The sequence below is a fragment of the Anser cygnoides genome, chromosome 14 (genome assembly GCF_040182565.1).
Source record: "Anser cygnoides isolate HZ-2024a breed goose chromosome 14, Taihu_goose_T2T_genome, whole genome shotgun sequence".
NCBI classification, from domain to species: Eukaryota; Metazoa; Chordata; class Aves; order Anseriformes; family Anatidae; genus Anser; species Anser cygnoides.
The window spans coordinates 5741104-5763619 of record NC_089886.1 but is presented as its reverse complement, the minus strand read 5'-3'; the positions used below and the strand labels follow the sequence as shown (position 1 = coordinate 5763619).

Genomic DNA, 22516 nt, shown 5'->3' with positions numbered 1-22516 from the left:
CCTGGGAGGGAGGAGAGGGTAAGTAACCAGAAGGGCTGATGAGCGTAATTAGGACATGGATTGTGGGTTGGCTCCATATAGATCAGTTTGTGTTTCATTAACGTCTGGTTCCACCCTGTCTGTCGGTTTTATTAGATTAATTTATTACTTTCTGAAAGTGCCTCTCCAATGAGCTAAAATATCTATTTACTGGAAGTATTTGGTTACCATGAAAAAGTGTATTTGGCATGTCCTCGGCAAATATTAACTACTTTCTTTTGTTTCTTTTTGCAATTTAATTGTCTATTTATCTTGAGTATTGATTGCTGAAGGCCTTGGTAATTATTTGCTGATTTTGGAAATAATGATTTTAAAGGATCGGATTACATTTGCAATATTAATCATTGCCGTGGTGTGCTCGTCTCAGAGGATGGGATCTCGCTGACGGCTCCGGTTGCAATGTGAACGTTTACTGTCGGAAACTGTGCTGCTGCCTGAAAATAACGAAATTGTTACTGGGGTTTTGTTCCTGAAACTGAGCAGATATTTGCAGAGGGGCAAACCTGGCAGTTGCAGTTAGCCTATAAATCCGCCGTTCCTGTTGGCAGTAGGAGTGGTCAGGCTCTGTAGTCAAATAAAGAGATGATTTTGTTTTATTTACTCCGTTCTGCTCCGCTCTTCTCAAAATAACGTAATGCCGTGTTGGTCCCTCCTCTGGTGCAGGGTTGGTGGGGAGAGGGACTGCCCCTGGGCAGTGGCGATACAGCAGCGATGCATCCTTGTTTTGGGGGGGGGAGAAGAAACACCCTGCAAGGGTGTTACGCTCGCAGGGAAACGCGCTGCCGTGCAGCGGCACATCTTGCTTTGGGGGAAGGTGAGAAATTGGAAAGGGTCTGCTGGGAGCTGAGTAATTGGCACCTGCTATTATTGTGTCCCTCCTCCCCCCTTTAATAACTTGTTTATAGAGATACCTCTCCTACAGATCTCATTACGAAGCTGTAAAACACGCTTTTTAAAAAAAAAAAGGCCTTTTTATTCACGTCAGGTCTGCGTACCTACTTTGTTATGTCTCTACAAGGGGGAACGACAGCTCTCGTCTCATCCAGGAGTCCTCCTCGTTTCCTGCCGTGGGTGCCCACGGGGAGGTGAGAAGTGTCCCGGCCGTCCCTGGAAGGAGGTGTAATTCCTCCATTAATGCAAAACTCGTGGCTGGGAGGGGAATGTTGGCCCGCGGTGGTTTGGGCCTTGAAGCAAGGGATGGTGCTGGCTGTTCGAAACACGCTGGGTTTCTCTCTGTCAGCTCGCACAGTGACGTGCTGCTGGAGAGCACGGACGGCGACATTTGGCATCCGCCCCCGGGGGCTCTCCTTGCAGCGAATCCCACTGCTTCCTGTTGCACATGGTGAATTGTTTAATTGCTTTTAAGAGTTTCATCTCTTTATTATTATCGGATTGTGGTGCAGAAAGAAGCTGGGAGCATTTCTGGATCCCATCCTGGGTCTTTGGATGACCAAGTCCTGCTCAGCTTCATTCTCACGTGGGTGCCCCCACCTCAGCCTCCTCCCAAACGCACACGTGGGGAAGGAAGAGGAGGAGGAGAGAGCAACGTCATGTCCATGGCAATTGTTTTCTGATTCTTTTCGCTACCTTGCAGAACAAAATGATAAAAGGAGACTCAGAAAAGAGGGCATTGCAGCGAGCCCCGGCAGGGATGTAATCTCTTTTCTTCATACCAAGGTATAAAGATAATTCCGATCGGGATTGAAACAGCGGATGGCAAATAATTCTTGAACAATCCGCTTATGGTGTTCCAGGACGCGAATGAAAACCACTAATGGGATAAAGAAGGATCTAGATAATTATCTCGGCTACGTTAAATCCTGTCGTTTCAGGAGAGTGCTCTTGTGTGGACGCTAATTTCGTGTGTATAAAATGCTAAAGCTGACTAGATGTTTTCAGAAGTTAACTCATCCCAAAATAGAGACATAACTGCTTGGTGATCATCTGTCTTTCATCTACCTGGTTGGCCCTAATAAATCTGATTTCTGGTCTCTGCTATCCCATTTCCTTTTTTCCCCCTCCCTACAGCAGGTTAAAGCAGAGACACACATTTTATCCAGGGCAGATCTGAAGCCTCCTTCATCCTTTTCCTTTTTTTATTTGGGCTGCTGTTGTGGGAGAGTTTCTGCTCTCTTTTTTTTCGGCTGATAATGCTGTTGTTTTAAGCCTGACTGAGGAGCTGCTTGCAATATTAAGGTATGCAAGACATTTTTAAATTTGATCTATTTTTTTCCCCCAGCAAGAGCTCTGCCTTGCAGCGCGGAGGACTGCGCTGTGCTCCAAAACAAATCCGGTTGCACGGTCGGTTTAATGAGGCTCTTGTTGCAGGCTCTTTGCTCCCTTTGTGTCTGCAGCTAATGGTTGCCCCACGGACGAAGCAGAGGATGGCAGAAAGAGAAAGGAACAGCTTTGTATTGACAGCAGCCATGACGTTTGGGTGGGTTTGGATCCGCTAACAATGTTTCCAGCCCCGTGTTACGGAACAAGAAGCGTGGTCTCTTTTTGTCTTGGTGACATGCTTCTAGAGCAGAAGCTCTCGAGCTGAATTGCTCACGCAGAAGCCTCAGCACCAGGATTCCTCCACCTCCTGCTCTCAGTTCCTGTGGCTCTGGGAGCTGGGCTGAATCTTAACCGCTGTGCCTGGCACAGGCTTTGCCCTCCAACCGCTGGCATTGCACAAGAGGAACCTGGTGAGGCCTGCCAGTTGACCCCTAAAAGTCAATCGATTGCTGTGTAAGGCGAGATACCCATCTTATCTCTGAGAACAGCAGCTCTTGAATTGCACAGAAATCTTAACGGGGACTTTTACCTGGGTCTTGGTATCGCTCCGTGCCCTCTGAATGAACCACTCCCTGAGGAATCTCGTGACTTGCTCACCGTGAAGCCTCCCTCCTCGACCCCGCGCTGGGCTGGGGACGGCGCGGTCCCCGCAGCGCTTAGCTCCGGAGAGCACCCTCAGCTCTCTGCCGTCTCCTGCCGGGCCCAGCTGTCCCCAGGGCAAAACATCCACCTTGCTGGGTGTCTGCGCAGCCCTCAAAGCGTGTGCTCATCCTGCGAGTCCCTCGAGAAAGATGTCACACCCTGGCCATTTGAAACGTGGGTCTCCCGGTCAGCGAGGCCAGGATCTCTGGGCACCAGGGGGTCCCCAGCAGGAGAGCGGGAGCTGTTGGCAGCAGAGGGCTGGTGGTGGGCGAAGCCGGGATTGCCAAGCAGGGCAGAACAGGTCGGAAACAGCTTCTGTTTGCTGGCATGGTGGCACGGTGCAGAGGTGTGGATGTTTTTGTTTAGTTTGGCTTTCGGCAGAAGTCCTTATTGCTTCTCTTGCTGCCAGCTTCCTCTGGGTCGCCCTCTTTCCCTCTGCTCTGCCTGTGTTTCGTGCTGCGATTTCAATTATTTATAGTATTTCATTTTCCCTTAAACTACTCCGCTGCGTGAGCACTATTTAAACAGCTGTCACTTCCCGAGCCCGTTGTACCGATAGGCGAAGTGACGGGCCTTCTGCATACGACTCGTTAAAAGCATCTCAGGGCTCTTCAGGATGGGCGACCATGTAAATGTAAGATTGCCATGGGATCTTGTGCTGTGGACGGCTGGGACTGCGGCTGGTGAAACAACGATCCCCTTATCGCTCTTGAGAAATGGGAGAAAACTGCAGCGGGTAACAGAAGGGAAGGGAGAACAGCGTTGCAGTCGAACGTGCCCCGTTTTTTTGGTGAAACTTAAGCAGCCTAAAACACGAGGTGCGTTCGCCTCTCTGTTCCGTCAGTGTGCATCCGGAGGCACCTCATTAAAACAATTTAGTTTCATTTAGACACAGCCAGGTGTAACAGAGAAATCCTCGGTGACAGGGCGGCGCAGGCTTCTGTGCTGGTTTGAATTCGGAGGCGATGCCGGAGCAGGCAGGGTTAGCTCTTCAATTTGCTGCTCCCTCATTTCTACCTCTGCAGTCTTAAGCTTAGAGAATAAGCAGAAAATATTTGTTTAAATCTCTTTCTTCATTGCTGCCGTGTTCAAACTGAATTAACTCCCTTCCAGAGGAAGTCTGCGCCATAGGAAACATCTGCCGCGGCCCAAATTGTGTTTGAGGTCGGGATTAAAATGTATGTAACTGTTCAGCGGTGAACAATGAATACACAAATCCTGCTCTTCGTCAACAATTGTTTGCAAAACATGATTTGTACGCTCCTCTTGTACCTGTGCGGCTACCAGGATGTGCCGTTGGAATACGAACCAGCACGGCGTGCCTCGGGAAATAATGATCGTAGGGTGAAGTGGCTCGCTAGAATGTCAAATGGTTTCTTATTTCACGCCCTCGTTTATTTATTTATTTGTCTCCTATTAGCAGCGTTTCTGAAGTGCACCAGTAATTTATGTGAGGATGTAATTGTGTCGACGGCGGATCGGTGTCACAGGGCAATATTTATGTGCGAGTGCTGCTACGTGAAATATTTGTTCTCCTCTTGGCTCCCCTCTCCGCGGCGTTGACGTAAGCTCTTGTGGAAGTGCAGACAATTTTGAGAGCTGTTCTCGATAAAGTCCTTATGGGTTTTTTGATTGTGTAACTGAAAAGAGCTCCTGAAAAGATGTAACAAGTCACAAGTATAGACCGGCCAGCGAAGGGCTGTCGCTTTGCTGTGTTTGATGTGCTTTCAGTCTGCTGAAGTAAGGAAAACCAAAGCTCCTGTTTTATGGGTTGTTGTCTGAGGACCAGGACTTACAGGGGGTACTTGACTGTCAAGGCTTCCTTCTGGCTTCGTTTGGGTAAAGACTGCTCAAGTTTGAAAAAAATTGCTCAAGTTCTTTAAATTGTGTCAGTGAATTTCAGCAAAAATTGCAGAGATACTTGCACCGTAAGCTGAGGAGCTATTGACAAAAATGAACGACACCAAAGTTCGAGCAGTGCCTGCTGGTGCCATATTTCTGCTGCACAGTGGCAAGCGTTGCTACCACGTGTGTGTCCGGTGCTATTACACGATAGTGCCAAATTCCTGATGGATTTGGGGACGTTTCGGTTCAGATTGATGGCTCCTGCGGCCCCAGAGCAGCACGGTGAGGGTGGCGGCACCTGACTCCCAGAGACGGAGGGGCGCTGGTGGAAAGCAAAGCCCTTCACAGGGTGGGTACCGCTGAGCTCACCCCACAGATGGGGAAGTCGCGGCACAGGGGCAGTTCCCAGAAGCACCAAACTCCACTGTTAGGTGCGCAAATCCCCTTGAAACCTCCCTCTGACCGTCCCCTGCAGCCTCTCAAGCAGAGGAGCAGCATTGATCGGGGCGCTCCAGGAGGTCTACGCTTACATTGGGGCTGGAAAGTCTGCAGGGCTCGGGGCAGGGACCTTGAGAGTAGGCGTGCAGGACAGGCGGACAACCACCCGCATACCTGTGGTGCTGCAGAGGGCCTCGTGGCAGCATCTCGCCCTGCTCAGCTGTGTTTTCTCCAAGAAGACTCTTGGTGCCAGACAAAACACGTGTGCGGGAAGGCAGCCGGTGCCAAGGCAGCGAAAGGGAACCAGCAGCAGCACGCCGATGATTTTGCGGGGAGGTTGGGCTGGGAGGACTCATCCTGCTGCTGCGGGAGGCTGGAGGGACAGCAGGACAGCACCGACGGGTCCGTCAAAGTGCTGCCGGTGCAGGAGGAGGAGAGAGGTTTTTATGGCGTGTGGCGCCGCTGTTCCCGCTTTGGAAAAAGCTTCCTTTTTATGTGGCTGTGTAAATAAATGAGTTATAGCCCGAGTGCTGTGACTCTGAGCGGTTCCTACAAATGGGTGGTGGGTTTTGACCACGTTCAGCCGGTGGCTTCAGATTGCTGAGGGTTCTGCTCTCAGTTGGTGGTTGGTTTTTATTGCATTTAAATCAGTGATTTTATGTAACTTTGGAGTATTGGCAGGCTTGCAATCACTTTCTCCTTTGTTTTCTGGCTAAGCTTGTTTTTTTTTTTTCTAAGGGAATGAAGCTTATGTCCTTCATCTAAGTCTCCTGGCCTCACCGTAGCCAGGTTGGGCAGGGATTTGGGAGCCTCAGAGGCGACCAGAAATCCTCCAAGTATTTCTGGAGGTAGCCAGGAGGGCAGAAAAGAGAAGGTCTGTTAATGGCTTTGCCAGAGAAGAGTATGAGCCCCTCCATCAGGCTCCAGTGAACCCACACAGGAGGCGTTATCTTCGTTAAGACCCAGATACAAGGGCTGAAATAATCGAAGCTTGCAGTCAACCACAGGACACCAAGACGTGGAGCTCCCTGGGGAGGTGGCCACGGCCACCACTGCTTTCTGTGCCTGTCAGCAGCTCAGCCAGTCCCTCGTAAAGCCCTGCTCATCAGCACAGGCAGTAAGCAAGGCTCTTTTTTTGCCTTCTCACACCCATAGCAAGCAGTAGAAGTCAGCACAGAAAGAAAATGGTAATGGCTCCATCCATTTTGCTCTCCCAACCTGTGCCTAATGCCTCATTCTCTAATTTTCGTCACTCTGACTGCTTTGTTTTCCTTCCTTGCAATCAAGATAATGCAGTACAATATTGCACTAAGAATTTCAGCTATTCAATTACCTTTCAGAAGTTGACTTAATTGGCTCTTTAAGTGATAGCTCTCTTTTGTATGCAATCAGCACGACTCAAGGAGGGAACAGGAAGAGGGTAAGGACTTTGTTTCAAATCAATAAATAAAGGTCTTTGAAATAATGCTACTTGCAATTTGTACCACCAGTTAAATTACACCGAAGATGATAGTCTGTGCGTTCGATGCGGAGCGCAGCTATAACAGAGCAATAAACCTTTGCTCTCAGCAAGCGTGCGCACTGCTTTACTGTACGTTTCCAGCAAATCCAATTCTCCCCTTGGATTTTTTTCCCCCAAGTATTAGAGAAAAGCAAAACAAAACTGCTGCAGAGCCTCGCACAGATGGTTTGGAAGAGGCTAATATGTAATGACGAATCATTTATTTTGCACCTTATAAAGTATGCAAATGAATGTGATACCTGATGATAAATAATTCAGAATGGAGATGCAAGGGGAGGTAATAGACAGAATGAATGTGGGATAAACCAACTTTTTGAAAAAAATAAAAAGAAACAAAAAAGCCAAACTCCTTCAAGCTGTGATCCATAGGCACAGCTTTGTGTTGGTGCATGTTTGCCTCCAGTGCTTGAATCTGGGGGACTTTCGGCCAGCGGGATGTCCACAGCATGCAGACAAACCTCAGCAGGAATCAGCAGGCTCATGCCAAGCTGGGTTTTTGTTGGTGAAGATGCTTCCTCCTTTGCTCCCAACCCATCCCGGTACAAGCTAGATGACGGCCCTTTGGTGCGGCGTGCCGGCTCCTGCTGCGGGAGGTGGTGGTGATGCAGATTTACAGCGTTGCTCTGAGGGGCAGCTTTAAGGCTGTTGCACGTGCCAGCTTGTGGGAGCTTCCATGAAACCGTGCAGGTAAATTGAGCTAGAAGCAGCAATGCTACAGCGTCCTGGCTCAGCCCCACGTTCAGCACAACCCCAGATGCCAGCAACCCCCTGGCAGCCACTGGGCTGCTTCGGTGGGCGCTGTGCCCAGGTGCCCCGACGGGGCTGTGACTGTCAGCTGCAGGCTGTGCTGGTCTCACCTCCACGGAGAATTGGAACTGAGTGTGTGCCGTGATGGCAACCACCACGGCATCAGTGTGGTTTTACCATCCAGGTGTTTTCCTGCTGGTCCCGAGTACTGGGTTGGGGCCGCACTGACTTTGCAGAGCACCACAGCGCACGTGAAGGCGGCGTAGGGGAGATGGGGTGAAAGATGAAACTTTTTTGTTATAAATTCTCTCTGTGCCTCCTTTTGGTCCGGGAAGGGGCTGTTAGGATAAAGTCTGATATATTTTAACATCTGCCTCCGAAGAATGTGGGATTTATCTTTGAAATGAAATTTGCCTTGCTGCACTGCCAGCAGTTTTTTTTTGGAGGAGCTATTTTTGTGAAATATAACCTGAGAATTCGTATTGGCTTAGCGCTTAAAATGCAGCCGGGGGAAGATGGAATATTCATCTTTATTGTATTTGTTTCTCCTGTAATGAGACATTACTGTCTGTCGTAAAGGAAGCGGTCCCTGAGCCCAGAGAGCATGCCCAGTCATTTTCTGCTTGCTCCATTAGCTCGTGCACAACTCCCAATCCTTTATGTGCGTGTGCTTTTCTACTTGCTTGAGCCTGCCAACTGTTCTTCTCGTCTGAAATCCATTCCTGTAAGGCTGGGTATTACACAAATTTGCCGAAGCTCTCAGTGCAGACACCGAAGGTGTGGGTCTGCTTTGCCCAAAGATCTTCCAACTTTCTGGCTTTCATCAGGCATCCTAAGAGCTTCATAGGGCATCTCACCCAGGGCATCAAGTGCATGCAGTAACGAAAAATAAACTTGAAGGAGCAACTGGAGTGCTGTAAATGTTGCTTGAATTCTGATTGACATAGTCAAAGCACAGCACAACCTGCCTGGCTCACTGTACCCTAAGGAAATACCTCGTGCCCTGCTCTCGGTGCTCGGGGCCGGAGCCGGTGCTGGGTGAGAGGTGCTCCCTCGCTGGCTTCTGCCTGCGATCTGCAGCATTTGCGGAGCCTCTTCCCATGGACTTAGCACGTCCCTATCCGTTGTGTTGCTCTGCTTGGTTTAATCTATTGAATTTATCTCTGGCACTTTGCCCGGTGGAGACCGGTGGGAATGTTGCTAGCAGTGGCAGAGCAGGATGCCACTCCGCTTTTTCTTTTTATTTCCAGCAAAGCCATATAAAGTCCATCCAGGGCCTCATGGCAAGGCTTTCAGTAACTGTCGAGCATGCATATACCTCCTGTTTAGGCAGGGGTTGTAGCCAGCCTGCTCAGAGTTTAGTGTGAGTTTATGTGCTTGTGTTAACTTCTGACTTAACTGTCCAGTTCTATTAAAAATAAGAGGAACCGAGCCATTCTGGCACGCTTTGATAGCTACAGCATTTGGAAACTCTTCAGCTTCTCTCTCTTCTCTTTCCTGATTTCTTCCCAAGAATAGTTGCAACACTTTTCTGTTTTAGGACTTTGCCTTAGTAATTACATCTGTGAAGATCCACTGGGATGGGTTATCCCACAAGTGGGATTATGGCCTTAAATGGAAAATAAGCTGCCGCAACAGCCAAAGGTTGGGAAAAATATTATTGTGGGAAAACAAAGTTGTTAGATGTCTTCCATGTTGAGGAGCTGCTCGGTCAGGAAATGCTTGTTAGCGTGGAGAGGAAATACTTGTGCTGTCTAAATGCTTGTTGCATTCTTTTTTTTAATTGCCCTTAAAATAGGAAAACATACCTCTGTTGAAATCCATCTGATACACCCTCTGTACAGGGGACAGGAGGCATAAAAAAAATTTGAGGGAGAGGAGGAGGACAGTGTGTCTTTATGAACGCTTCATTTATTTGTTGGCTTCTGTCCCTCCCCACGCCCTATACCCCTCAAAAAAAAATAAAAAAAGATGTTTACTATCAAACCCTTTAGCATTACTCAGAGCAATCCAAGAACAGATGATTTCAGTAGCCTTGGAAATTTGACTCTTTCAAACTCTGAAATTCCCAGCCTTGGTGTGCTGAAGCAAGAAGCACCGGGGGTTAGGTTAGGTTGCTCCCGTGCTCACATATCTCTTGGGCAGCTGTAACAAAAACTAAAGCAGAAGCGGGGGTTTCATGGCATGCCCTGGGTGGTGATCCCCAGCCCCGCAGCTGATGGAAGTGCCTCGGCTGCGGGAAGCGCCCGGCCGCGGATACGGAGCACAGCTGGAAGCAGCGAGCTCGGCGTGCTGCTGCAGCCCCAGCCCGAGCCATGTGGACAAATTTACTTGTTGTGTGCACGAGATGTCCTCTGAGCAGCGAGATGTGAGCACACGGGCTTGTTGCTGAAGAAGTCGAGGTTAGAAAACGCTCGTATCCGTAAATCGCTGCCCTCTCCGGGAAACTGAACCAGCTTTCCCCTTTTCCCTTCTCCTCTGGAGGATCATGTGGCCCTTTCCCTTACGTGTTTGTACATTAATAACATGTACTTTTATCTATTTCGAAGGTGGAAAGGGCCTCCAGGATCATTTAGCCTGACTTCTGATGTGATACCCGTCACAGGCCTCGCTTTATATTTAAACCAAAATATAACTTAGTGTGTAACTGGAACACAGCTCTGAAGAAACCATCAGGATGTTTTTGGAGAGTTCATTATAAAATTGGTAATTTATGCTAATGGTTAATCACACTTACTATTAAAACGTGAGCATTTTGCGTCAGCTTGAGGCTCGGGGAGAAAGATCCCGTCAGCTCTGTGTGTCAGGTACCGTACTGCTGGCAGATGCCTGTTCTCCTCGTGGTATCCATTACCCTCGTTAGGGAAGCTATGGGCATTAGCAGCAGGATGAATTTCCCTTCACGTGCAGCGATGTCCTCTTATAGCTTCATTTCCTCGTCTGCTGCCTGGCGTTGCAGAACGTATTTGTCTTACAGGTGTGCAAGGCTGTTCTGGCACCCCGGCGTCCCGCTGGCTCCTGGGTGCTTGCACAGCTTCAAGCGTAGTGACTTCCAAGGCTGCCAGAACGTCACTTCTGTAAGCAGGCTTTGGGGACAGCCGTCCGTGATTACCTCCATACACAGTCGTGATGTTATAGTTTATACATTTTGCTTTCCTCAATCTAAATAATGAAATCCTTTGGGAAACCTTCCTGCTGCCACCACTGCAGCCGTTCCCCAGCAGAGGCTGTGGATCCAGGATTGCTCCTGCCCACCTGGCAGAGCCGGGGCTCGCCCGCCTGCTGTGCTCAGGCCCGAGGATGGCTGTGCAGCTCTGCTGCTGCGTTTGGCAGGCTGACTGCCCCGTCTCAATGCTTTATCCACGAAGATGAAGAAAATTGGATTAGGTGTTTCGCAGCAACACACAGCAGCGATCCTTCAGCGCGAGGCTGATCTGCGCACAGGAGGCTTTGGGGAGCTGGGTATGAGGGTGAGTTATTAACCCGGGGTGATTTCTCGCGTGGATGTCTCCAAGGGACGAGCCAGCTGTTAAACGCTTCTGTGTGTCCTCAGAGGACAGCCGTCGGTACCAGAAGAGGTGCTGAGCAGCCCACGTGGCAGTGAGGGACCATTGCTAAGGCAGCATTCGGGTGCACCCAGGGGTACCCACAGGGTGTGAGTGCAGAAATGCCTCCCTGGGCACCACAGTAACATGAAACCTCTTTGTACAGAGGAAACAGAGGCTCTAAATCTTTGTGTTGCAGGTTTTAAGGGCAGTTTCCATCCGGGTGAGCCATGCTGCTTGTTTTCCCCTTGCCAGGCTGAGCCCCGCTTCCCTGCTTTGGGGTTTTCCCTTGATTTTTGACCCCCTGGCAGCCCCCGGGACAGCGGGACCACAGCGAGCCTGCGCTCCTCGCAGCAGCTAAACGTGTCAAATTGAATCTTTCTGCAACATAGCTTCCCTCTGGGCGTAAAGTCTGGAAAACTGAGCCACAGCAGCCCACATAGCAATTAGTGTTACCTTATATATGCCACCAGTAAAGGTAACCGTGTGTGAAATGCTGAAAAACCGAATGCATTTAAATAGACGTGTTCTAAGGAAATGAGATGCGGGAGCTGCATCTCCGCTCACGGAGAGCGTGAGGTGACTCCGCTTACAAAGGCCAGGACTAAACTGCATTTTAAGAAGTCATGAAATTAAGCATCAAGGTTGTGGTCCTGCAGTTCCGTGCTGCAGGAAGGGAAGCATCCCTCTTTTTGGAGGGTGTAAGCAGCCCGATGCAAGGGTGGGTGAATTGTCTTAAAGCCGGTAGGTAAACATGACCTGGCAGGAGAGCCACACCTCTCGGGATGTGGTTTCACGAGCCATTTCAGCTGCTCTCCACTCGGGCTCTTGTCCAAAAGGGCATCCTCATTCCCACGTGCTTCCACGTCCTTTGCACCAGCATTCAGAACCATGTCACCGGGATGCTCTGGCCAAAAATGGAGCCCGCAGTTAGGATGCTTCGTTTTCCAGCTGGACCAGCTCATGGATGTGGCGGGCCATGGGATGGCATGCGTGTTGGCACAGCGTGGGGAGTGCTCTGCACTTTTTGGGATAGTAAACATTTAATAAACAACCGAGGGCCTAGCAGTAAGACACCCACGTAGTCAGCATCCTCCTCCCCCAGCTGTTCATTGTCTACCCTTGAAACGTCCTGCCGCCCCCCCGCGCTGTGCCATCGCAGCATCTGTGCTGCCTCGCAGCGGAGCCGATCTGCTGAAATAATGCTTGTGCTGAAATAACGCTGGCACGGGGCTGGCGAGCGTGTAACCGAGGCCTCGTGGCTCTGCTTCGGTCCCTGCGGGTGTGAGCAGGGAGCAGCCGGGTGACCGCAGGCTGCTGCTCCGAGCAGAGGCTGCTTGGGAGCACTGCCCGGGCTGTGCTTCTGGGGCAGGTTTTCTGCAAGGAGAGGAGAGGAGAGAAGGGTTTTCTGCACTCCTTTTCTGAAGCTGGCCAGCGTGGCTTTGTGGGAGGGGGTGTCAGCAGTATTTGATAACCCTTTCTCGTGTTTTCTTGGCGGCTGAATGAGAAAAGGGAGAAGCAGGTCTTCCTCGTCTCTTAGCAGAATGTTTTTCTTCCCAGGAATTATCCTAGCATATAAAATGAAACAAGAGACCTCAGATAGCATCAACACTTATAGCTGGTCTGTGTGTGCTATTTAATGGCAGTGTCTTGTTTTTTCTCCGGAGAGAAGGAAATGCACCCCATTAAGTGCTCATGTTACGAGCCTGCACCCCGGGGGATAAATATTTCAAATATTAATGCTGAGTAATTTTTAAAAGGTTCGGTACGAGTTTTATTTTAAGCATTCTGCAAATTATTTAAGACCACTAAAACAAAATGCAATTCAGATCAGCTCATCCCGTGATCAGTATGTGATGATTTGAAAATCTGCTTCTTCCCACAAGCACCATTGTGCATCTGATCAGGCACTGGTACAATGGGGAAATTGTAATCTGCTTCTGCGTGTCTGTAGGTAGACACGATGTACAATTTACATAGGCAGGCAGTGAGTGAAGGGAACACTTTAAATATCCTTTCACTCTAATACAGTTGTATGCATTGCAAATGAGTTACTCTTTTGGAAAAAAGAAGTAAAACCTGACTTGCATTGAAGTTCGCTGCTATTAACATAAATGGAGCCAGGGACTCCAGCCAGAACTTCTGTGATTTCCTTGATATCTCTGCGACTTAGTACAGCACTTTAACTTTTCCATATGTGTTCTCTGATTTATAACACAGCAGTACTTTATTTTGCTCTAGTAAAACTCTTTCATATGCTCAGCTGTGCCAAAAGCTTCATATGTTATTGATTAAACAAACTCCCCGTGTTCCAGGATTTGGGCTGTTGTGAGGCTGGTGGTAACTTCAGCGGAGCGATGACTGCGATGGTCATTTTTGACGGGAGCTGGGGAAGTGCCCCATCAACCAGTTATCAACCAGTTGGCCTCCAGTTTGCAGAGGGGAGCTGCTTTTCTCACCCCTACGCCCGCACCTTGCTGGTCCATCAGCTGCCCGCGGCTCGTGGTCATCTGGGGGGGGACCCGATGATGTTGTTGGCTTGTAGTGATGCTGGGAGGAGGATTAACAGGAATTTCATCTCGACTCCTTCACAGGCAATTAGCGACAGCTGCTGCTAGAGAAAGGGCGTGATGATTAACACAGTGACCTTTGCAAAGATCAGCTTGCCTTCTTGGAGGCATTCCTGTCGGATGGACTTGTGAGGGAAGCGGAGCCATTAGCGCTGCGGCACGGAGCGGAGTGCGTGGGCGCTTTGGGTTTCGGTGGAGCGAGGCTTGTGCTTCATTAATAACACAATTAGGTTGTAATAAACAGGGGTTTCCTGTTAGACTGCGAGGCATTTGCTGTGTCTCGGGTTTTTCTGTTTCTTTATAGCACCAAGGATCGGCCTTACCAGCACCCGCAGCAACGCAGTCCTGTGCGCTCGGACGTCAGCTCTTCCCTTGGGGTTGTTTCAGCTCACGGGGTTTTACTCACTGGCTTTAGCACGTGTGAGAACAAGGCGAAAGGGAAAGAAATGCACTTCTGTACCCGAGTGTGCTGTGTCCCCTTAAAAATCCTGTAGAGCTGCAATTTTTTTGAGGTTTAATGACCCCTGATTTCTGTAATGCCTTATTTTGTTCACTTTCAGCATGTTTTTATTCCCCAGTCAAATAAAAAGTATTAAAAAAAACAACAAGAACAAAGCCTTCGCTTTCCATTCGAGAGAAAATGCTTCGAAAGCTCTATTTGTGCTACGCAGGTAAATAATTAGATCGTTGATGAATTAGCTTCACTTTGAAGAATAAAGCTGCGGTGTTGCTAATTAAGTTGTGATACGGGAGGAGAGACGTGGAAGTTTGGGGCAGTTTGGGGATGAAGGGCACTGCCAAACCAGGGGAGCACGGGACGTGGCGACGATGCACCCGCGCTGCTCGCTGCCCCATCTCCTGATGCCTCAGTGCTTGCTGCATCTTCCAGCTCTCCAGCCTTGTTTAAATTCCCAGTTTCTGTGTTTTTCCGTGGCAGCGAGTTCAGAGAGATAATACGCTTTTTCTGCATAAGCCTTTTCCTTTTATCAGTTTGAAATTAACAATATTTGAATCAAATGGCCGCTTATTCCTGTATTTTGAGACAAGAAGAATAGAAGTCTGTGATATATTTTCATTATATCACTCCATTTTGTGTGCTTTTCATCATGAGCCGTATTATGCCCATTGCTAGATGAATAATCTCATATATTTTCTTTCCTCACAGAGCAGGGCTTTTTCAGCCCTTTGATCATTTTCATCACCCTCTTCTAAAGCCCCTTTTAAGTCTGTAATAATACTCTTTTTCAGATGAGGTGAAGACTATTCTGGGATTAGGCAGCATCATTTTAATAATGTTATAATCTTCGTACTATTATTTTCCGTCCCGTTCACCAAGCAGACCAACATCTCTGCCTCCGTCGCCATCCCCTTTTCCCCCTGGATTGCCGCAGAGCAGCACCAAGACACTCTGATGCTCTGGTCTCCTTCCGAGTTAAAGTTGTTAATTAAGAACCCTGTGAAGAATACATTGATTCCCCTCTCCTCCTTGATTAATATTTATCAATCAGCTTTGGTGTCAATTTGCCATTCCGTTGCCTTTGCTCCTGGTCACTTGGTTGGTCTTGGGCTTTGACAAACTTATCTCTGTGTCACCTCTATATTTTGCTACCTTGCAAATGCATCTTTTTCCAGATCCTTACTAAATCTATGAGACAGTGGTTTTAATGCCAAACCCTATGGCCTCCTCTTGAACCTTTTGCTGTGATGAAAATTTACTATTTAATACTGTGTTCTTTCTCTTTTGATCAACAGCAGTATTTGCCCTCTTTCCTTCTTCCCCTTCGCTGTTTTGCAGCAAAACGAGTTGCCATCTGATGGGTCTGCCTCGTTAAATCCCTCGGACAGGTTGATAAACTCCCAGACAAATGCAGGACTGGTTTCTTCTGCAGAAGCTGATGCTGGCTTATGCCTTCTGGGGATTTCCTCCTTGTCACTGCTTTTGTTTGTGGCGTGGCAAAACCCTGGGGGACCCGTGCTGATCAGGGAGCGTTTTGTCTCCTTCAGCATGGCTCACCCACGGAGCTGGGCTGCGGGAGCAGTGCCCGAAATCTGCTCTGCTGGTGCCCGAGAGCAGTCTGATGGCTTCTGGTACCTCCCCGGCCATCTGACATGGTGTAGGCACAGGTGATGGGCCCGTCCCTGGTGGTTTGTTAGTGCTGAATTTCTGTATTTTGCTCTTGGTGCCTGCATCCCCCCGGGGCTCCACAGGCAGCACCAGGGCTTTGTGCATTTTAGAAACTCAGGTTTTCTTTCATCCCATACTGTGTTTTTGATCACCTCTTTGGCCACCCCTGACCACCGTGGTGACTCTGGCTTTCCCCGTCAGTGACCGTGGCAGCACCGTCACGCACGACACATTTGCTTTGAGCTGGGGACCCCTGTGCTGCCTCCTTTCTTCCCCCTCCCCTGCCCTGCCTGCCTCTCTCTGCACCTACAGCTGTTTTCCCAATAACAATGAGCTTTCTAGTGCTGCTAAGGACTCTGCTTTCTATGGTACTTTATGTCTTGGTGTTAACCACAAATTGTAACAATGCTAATGGAAAATGAATAAAGAAACTTGAAGTGTATTTTTATAAGCAGTGGCTAGAAAATATCTGTTGTGACTCAGTACCCCTGTGGTTTGGTGCAGTGATGTTCTGTCAGATAATGTTTGTTGAGGAAAGCAAGTAAAGCACCTGCATTTGCTGCGTGACAATGCTGGCATGCTCTTTCTGATTACCGCGATGAAGCCAGGACCTGCCTGCCTGCCCTGCCAGGGATGGGCAGGGCTATGGCAGCACTGAGCAGCCACGGAGCTTGGCAGAAAGCCTGCCTGGGACCCCGGGCTGTTTGCAACCACGGGAGCCTTTTGGGATGTTCATCCTGCCCTTCCTGGTCCCTCCTGCCCTTCCTGGTTCCACCTGGCAGATACAGCTCCCAGAAATCTGGCCCCGACGGTGTTTGATTTGTTCCAGCGGGTGCATATATCCTAAGCTGTCAAAGTATTTATGGTTTTAAAAGACGAGCTTGAGGCTGCAAATATCAGCCTGCCGGCCCATGGAGCAGGAGGCCTCTCTCTGCAAGTGGGATTTCAACACCTTGCTCATCATGCACGAGCACAGCTGGTGTTTCTTAAGACCTGAAGGACAAGACCTGCTCGATCTCATCCTGCCCAGCAGGGGCAGAGACTTTTGGGGGTATTTTGGCTGCTGAGCCCTCCTATCTTTTTCCTTCCCTGCTACTAAACTAAGTTTTTTTACCGTCTCTATTTGTGGGCTGTCACAGCTGTCACCTGCAGCTCCACACAGCCCAGCAGTCCCTGCCTTGCGGCTGCTGGGGTTGCTTTGGGATTCTGTTGATGACACGTCTCTAAAGTTGGTTTCTTCCTTCCACAGCCAAACAAGCAAATGGCAAAATTTAGCTTTTGATTGTATGAAATGTTTGTGGTGGAGTTATTGCTGATGGCTGGGTAGCTGTGCAAGGGCTGTCCCAGCTGTGTGCCGCAGCAGGACCAGCCTTTTGCACATCTCAGCAGCTGAACCGAATTCACCGATGCGGCGCAGTCACTCCTGATACCCGTTTTAACGGTCCGGTGAAATTCCATTAGCAAACACCTAACGAATGTTGCGATTCAATCAGGGCAGTCCAGAGCGTGATGTGTGGAGCGGTGCCAGCATTATATAAATCATTAAACATCAAAATGTAAAATCGACGATCATCACCTGGGGCCGAGGGCGCCTGCACCTCGCTCCGGACGAGGTTGGGATGCTCGCTGTGCTCGATAATGTCTACAGAGAAAGTTTAGCTTTCTGCTCTCACTCCCCCTGTGTTGTGACCGACTGCGCTTGCTTTTGGCTGCTTTGCCCCTGGAAACTCTGGTGTTTGTGTTGATCGCAGCAGAAGGGTCAAAATGCGCCGTTGCGCTCTCGAAGCCAAGATTTTATAAACAGATTAGAGGCCTGGGAGTTGTCTTTAGTTTTTAAGCAAAGTCTCTCAAAAGCCTTCCTAATGAGAGGCAAATCCAGCTAGCAGAGGCGGTGCGCTGGCTTCAGGGCAGGCTGAGCGGGAGGGAGGGAGCTGCCCGTCGCAGCCCTGCCGGCAGAGGTTATCTGCACACAACAAAAGCACGGGCAAGTGCTCCTGAAATGTGGGCGTACGGAGAACGTGCCACCCGCTCCCCGGGAAGCTGAACGCCATTTGAGAGACAGAACACAGGATTATAGGACTCCTGACTATATATATGTGTGTCCACATGGATGAATGACCGTGAGATTTCAGAGTGGGGGCTTTGTCGGCATTGGCCTGATTTTGTGCCCATCTGCTGTTTTAGGCTGAGATTAGGTCTTTTGCTTTGACTCAAAAACTGGAAGTGGACAAGCAGGGTGGATGCGGGCATCCCAGCCCTTCCCTCCGCTGGCAAACCCGCTTCGCCTCATTGTCACTTCAGTGAGAGCAAAGCCACAACATTCTTCTCTCCCTTTGTGCTAAGCAAGTGCCTCTGGGATGGACTGAAACCTTTGAGAAGCCCACAGCAGATCAGCTGGGGGCCCCCCCGCATCAAAAACAAACCTTGGCAGCTGCTGCCGGGCACAGATGGGGAGAGATAACGGAGCCGAGGGAGGAGCCGATGCTTGGTCAGCGTGATGCTCGGTCAGCACGATGCTCAGCCGGTGTGAGGCTCCGTTGGCCTGATGCTCAGCCAGACTCCCAGCTCTGTCCTGCAGGCTCCCGCCTAACACTGAATTTCTATCTTTATTAAAGCAGTGTATTTGAAGCCCGAAGCAATGTGTTATCTCTCAGAAAAACACAAGATGAGTCTTTTTTTTTAATACAGTTACAGCGAGGAGTTTCTGTCCCACAACACTTGTTGTCAGGATATTTTAAGAGCTCTGCCCTGTTGTGCTGGGAGGGACTACAGTAAATACAGAGACAGTGAGCCTTGCTGCTTGGAAAGGTCAGGAAAGGCTCTGTGCTGAACTGCCACTACCTGAAAGATTTGTTCAGCCTAATTAGCAGCAAATCGCTTCTGCGTCCAGCCTGGCTTGCAGATGTGGGAGCCGGCTTCGCCCCTGCCCCCTGCTGCCCTCGGTGGTTTTTCAGGGCCCTCCCTGGGTTAGCAGTCGAGGGGCATGCAAGGAAAGCAGGCTTGTATCTTAGTGTCATCGCAGCCTCACGAGTGTGAAACGGCGTTACTGGAAAGTCGTGAGGAGCTGCACGCCCATCTCGGGCTTTGTCTCAGGCCGTTCAAGCCGTCACCGTAACTGGTCACGATCGATCAGCTTTTAAATTTCATGAAATTTTAATTAAAGAATGGAAAGCCTACTAAGACATCATAGGACAAGAGCACTGGAAACAAATACAATTTCACTTCCAACCATTAGCCGGAAAAGCAGCAAATGGTTGACTGCACATCACCATCGCAGCCTAATGAAAAGTACAGCTCTTGGCTTCAGCGGGCAGGTCATTAGTGCCTGAATAATCAGTGACATTTCCCTTCTCGGTCTGACACAAACGAAGTGCAGTGCTCTGGAAAAAGCCATTAAGCACAAAGCCCTGCGTTCTGCTCCAGGTACTGCAGAACGAGGCCTGATGCCTGCAGCGGGGACTCGCTCGCAGCCGCACAGCCCTAACCCTAAACCCAGGTGCGCCGAGATCCCGAGGCTTGGTGCTGCCACGTGTGATTCTGCCCTTGCTCCCTGCCACAACACAAAGCGAGGTTTGCTCCTCATAGATGCAGCTTCTAAAAGATATGTGCGTGAAAACCTCTCATCTGGACAATGTGGGAGCTCAGAGGTAAATGCTTACATCTGAGAGCTAGCACCAGGTAAAGAGCGCGTTCATCGTGGTGAATTTAAAGCCTGACGCCCTCCTGTGAATTCCTGTGGAAGCCCCTGGTGCTGGGTGTTAACCTGTGTTTCTACAAACCTTCCAGCGACTTAGAAAATAATGCAGAAAGGCCCGAAGGTTGACAGGAGACCCGGTGCCTTGCGTGGCCTTGCTGCGTGGGGCGAGGCAGTGAGTCCCCAAGGTTGTCTGGGGGGAAGGGACCCCATGGGGGGCGTTTGTTGTAGGCAAAAGCATTAGAGAGCGCTTGACTCAGAACGTTGTTGTCTTGGAAACTCTGTGCTTTGGAGCTGCGTATTGTTTGATCTTCAAAACACATTTTTTTTATTTGCTTATGGACCCCAAAATAGAAAATGTTGATGCAGTCAGTGTATCTTTTTTCAATGGCTCTGGTTTATATTTAGCCCCATGCTGGAAGCTCCGGTGCAGTATTTTTGGTCGTGTTAGCTGTCCTGGCAGTGTTTGGGCTGCGGGTCTAATATTCGGTGGATAAACATGTTTTGGTGTAGTTCTGTGAGCTATAACCTTACTGAAAACACACGAACAACCACAGATAAATGTGTGTGTTTACTAAGTACACAAGTCTCATTAATAATGTGGTAAAAGTGACCCAGGAAAGTTCATTAATCGGTAACCAATTCCACTCGCAGCCATTGTACAGTTGGTTCCAGCTGAAGGCACTCAGTAGTTTTGTTGTTTAAAAAGGGCGTGCCGATAAGATGTTGTCTTGAAACAAAATCTTTATTGCCCTATCAAAAGTTACTTGTTTATTTATATTGCGTTATTATGCTTCTTTAAGGTGTGTATCCAAACACTTGAATCTATATAAGCACCCCAGCCACTATTGCCACATGATATTCTGTATTTTGGTTCGCTTAGGGGAGGTACAGTGACCGTAATTAGTTTTGTCCTTTAGGATCCCTTTGGGACTCTGCTCCGAGGCAGTGCTGGCAGGTCCCCACGGGACTGGGCACCAGGCTTTTTGTGTCCAGCTCTGCTCCTTAGGCAGTTCTCCCCGTCCATCCATGCTACAAAACCCAGGTCGTTTTCCTGCTGGCATCACCAGCTGTTCACACGTGCCATGGGAGGGATGCCGCTGCTCAAAGCCATGGCATCTTCTCGTCACGCTTGCTTGCGTTTGCCCCCCACATGGCAAGGAACTTGATGGTGGGAGAAGGATTGGGCCTACACTCGTGCACTAGACATGGACCTCGTCTGTCCAGCCCCTGTCAGGCCATGGTATTGCATCCTTCTGCTTCCTGGGCAGCTCAGTAAAGTGAAAGGCATTTCTGGCTGGTTTTCTGTCTGCAGAAGACCACTGGGGTCTGCCTCAGAGTCCTGAGGCGGGTGTTCCTGGGGGGCTGTGGCCGTGCAGCATCCCCCTTGCCAGTACTTCTCCCCCCTTCACTTGGTGTTGTGCAGGCCCTCGCCTGCTTCCAGCCCGCAGCACTGAGCCACGGCGCCCTGCGGGGTTTTGGGGCACCGAGTGCTTCTTTCACCATAAAAGAGGACAGCAAGCACGTTCTCTCTCACCACAGGCAGAATATGTATTCAGGGCTTGCATGAAGACGGGGAGGGCTGAATGAAAACCTGTGGGGTTTCTGTGGGCACGGGAGCAGCTGTCTGTCTGTCCACTCTGTGGACAAGACCTCTCAGTATGCCAGGAGCTGCTTGCGCCTGCCATTCCTGCGGTCAGGAGCATCCCTTCCACAGCCGCTACAACCAAGCACTCTTAAAAGCCTCTCGAGCCAGCCTTGGTGGCTTGTTCTCCCTGGAGATGCCCCGTGCCATCTGGAGAAGGCCCCTGCGATGCCGCTGCCCTCGCCCCAGTTATTCATGCCGGGCCATCTGCAGCAGCCGCGTCTGTGGCACAGCTGAGCACGTGGTGCCGGCTCCCTCCCCGCGAGCCCAAGGTTTGGCTTCTGCTCACCCTGCTGATAAACTGCCCTTTGAAGCAGGCCTTGCGAGGGAATTTTAGGGTCTTTTCTGTGGCAAGGAAAGCATGGGGATGCGGTGCTGTGTGGCCACGGCCCTATCTGCCACAGCTTCAGGGTTGGTGTGCGGAGGTCCCCAGTTGTGTCCTCTCTTGGAGACCGGCTCTCATCTCGTGCCCAAAGCTTTTGCTCTTAAACTCTTATTTTTGCACCACAAGGGAACCCAAGCAAGGTGCAAGGCAATTGAAAATATTTATATTCCTTGTTTTTATCACGGTTTTACCAGGTCAGCGACACCAGTACTTCCAGTTCTTTTTCACTTGACTCCTGGTCCCCACTGCTCGCTCCAGCAGTTGCCTTCTCACATGCCCAAAGTGCTGGAGCTGCAGAGGGGCACAGTATTGCTCTTAAAATTAATGCCAGCAGCGTGTGTAGCAAAGAAGAACTAACTTGCAGCATATTTTTTGCTGCATGCTTTGGTCACATAGCATCAGGTCATAGTTCTATATGACCCAGGAACTGAACTTAAAGAGAAAAACAGAAATAGTTTTTTCATTGTGGTTCTGTAACTTCGTGAAGGTAGGGAAGGGATGAATGCTTTCACTTTTGCAGCTTGAAACCCTTCAGAGCACAGAGGAGAAAACTATTCTCTTTCTCATCCGCAGGTGACGTTGTGGATATCTACCAGCGGGAGTTTCTGGCTCTCCGGGACCGACTGCATGCAGCCGAGCAGGAGAGCCTGAAGCGCTCGAAGGAGCTGAACCTGGTCCTGGAGGAGATCAAGCGAGCCATCTCGGAGAAGCAGGCCCTGCGGGATATCAACCGGACCTGGAGCAGCTTATCTGGTGAATAACAGGAGCTGAGGATCTCGGGATGTTTGGAAGGTTGCTAGAGAGAAGGTAGAGAGGTGCGCGTGCGTGCAGGGCTGCAGGTAGGACGGTGCTCTTCTCCCTCCTGGCACCAGCAAATTGTGGGGCTCAGAGGGCTTGATATGTTCTTTATTTTTATTATTTAATGCAATGGACTTGGGAACTCTTAAACTCCTGTTTAATTACAGGTGCATATGCATCATTAAACATTGAGATTTGCCTCTGCCAGTGATTTTTGCCAACTTGCTTGCTTATAGTTCTT

At 49.7% G+C, this 22516-nt stretch overlaps 1 protein-coding gene across 2 annotated transcripts in view; it reads left to right on the top strand.

The window, feature by feature from the left end:
• MGAT4B (alpha-1,3-mannosyl-glycoprotein 4-beta-N-acetylglucosaminyltransferase B) overlaps window positions 1-22516 on the top strand; it is a 46304-nt gene that overhangs the window by 9448 nt on the left and 14340 nt on the right. For both annotated transcript variants that reach the window (XM_066977301.1, XM_066977300.1), the window contains exon 2: window positions 22051-22230. In XM_066977301.1, the coding sequence (XP_066833402.1) occupies window positions 22051-22230 (180 nt within the window). The remainder of the gene's footprint in view (window positions 1-22050; window positions 22231-22516) is intronic.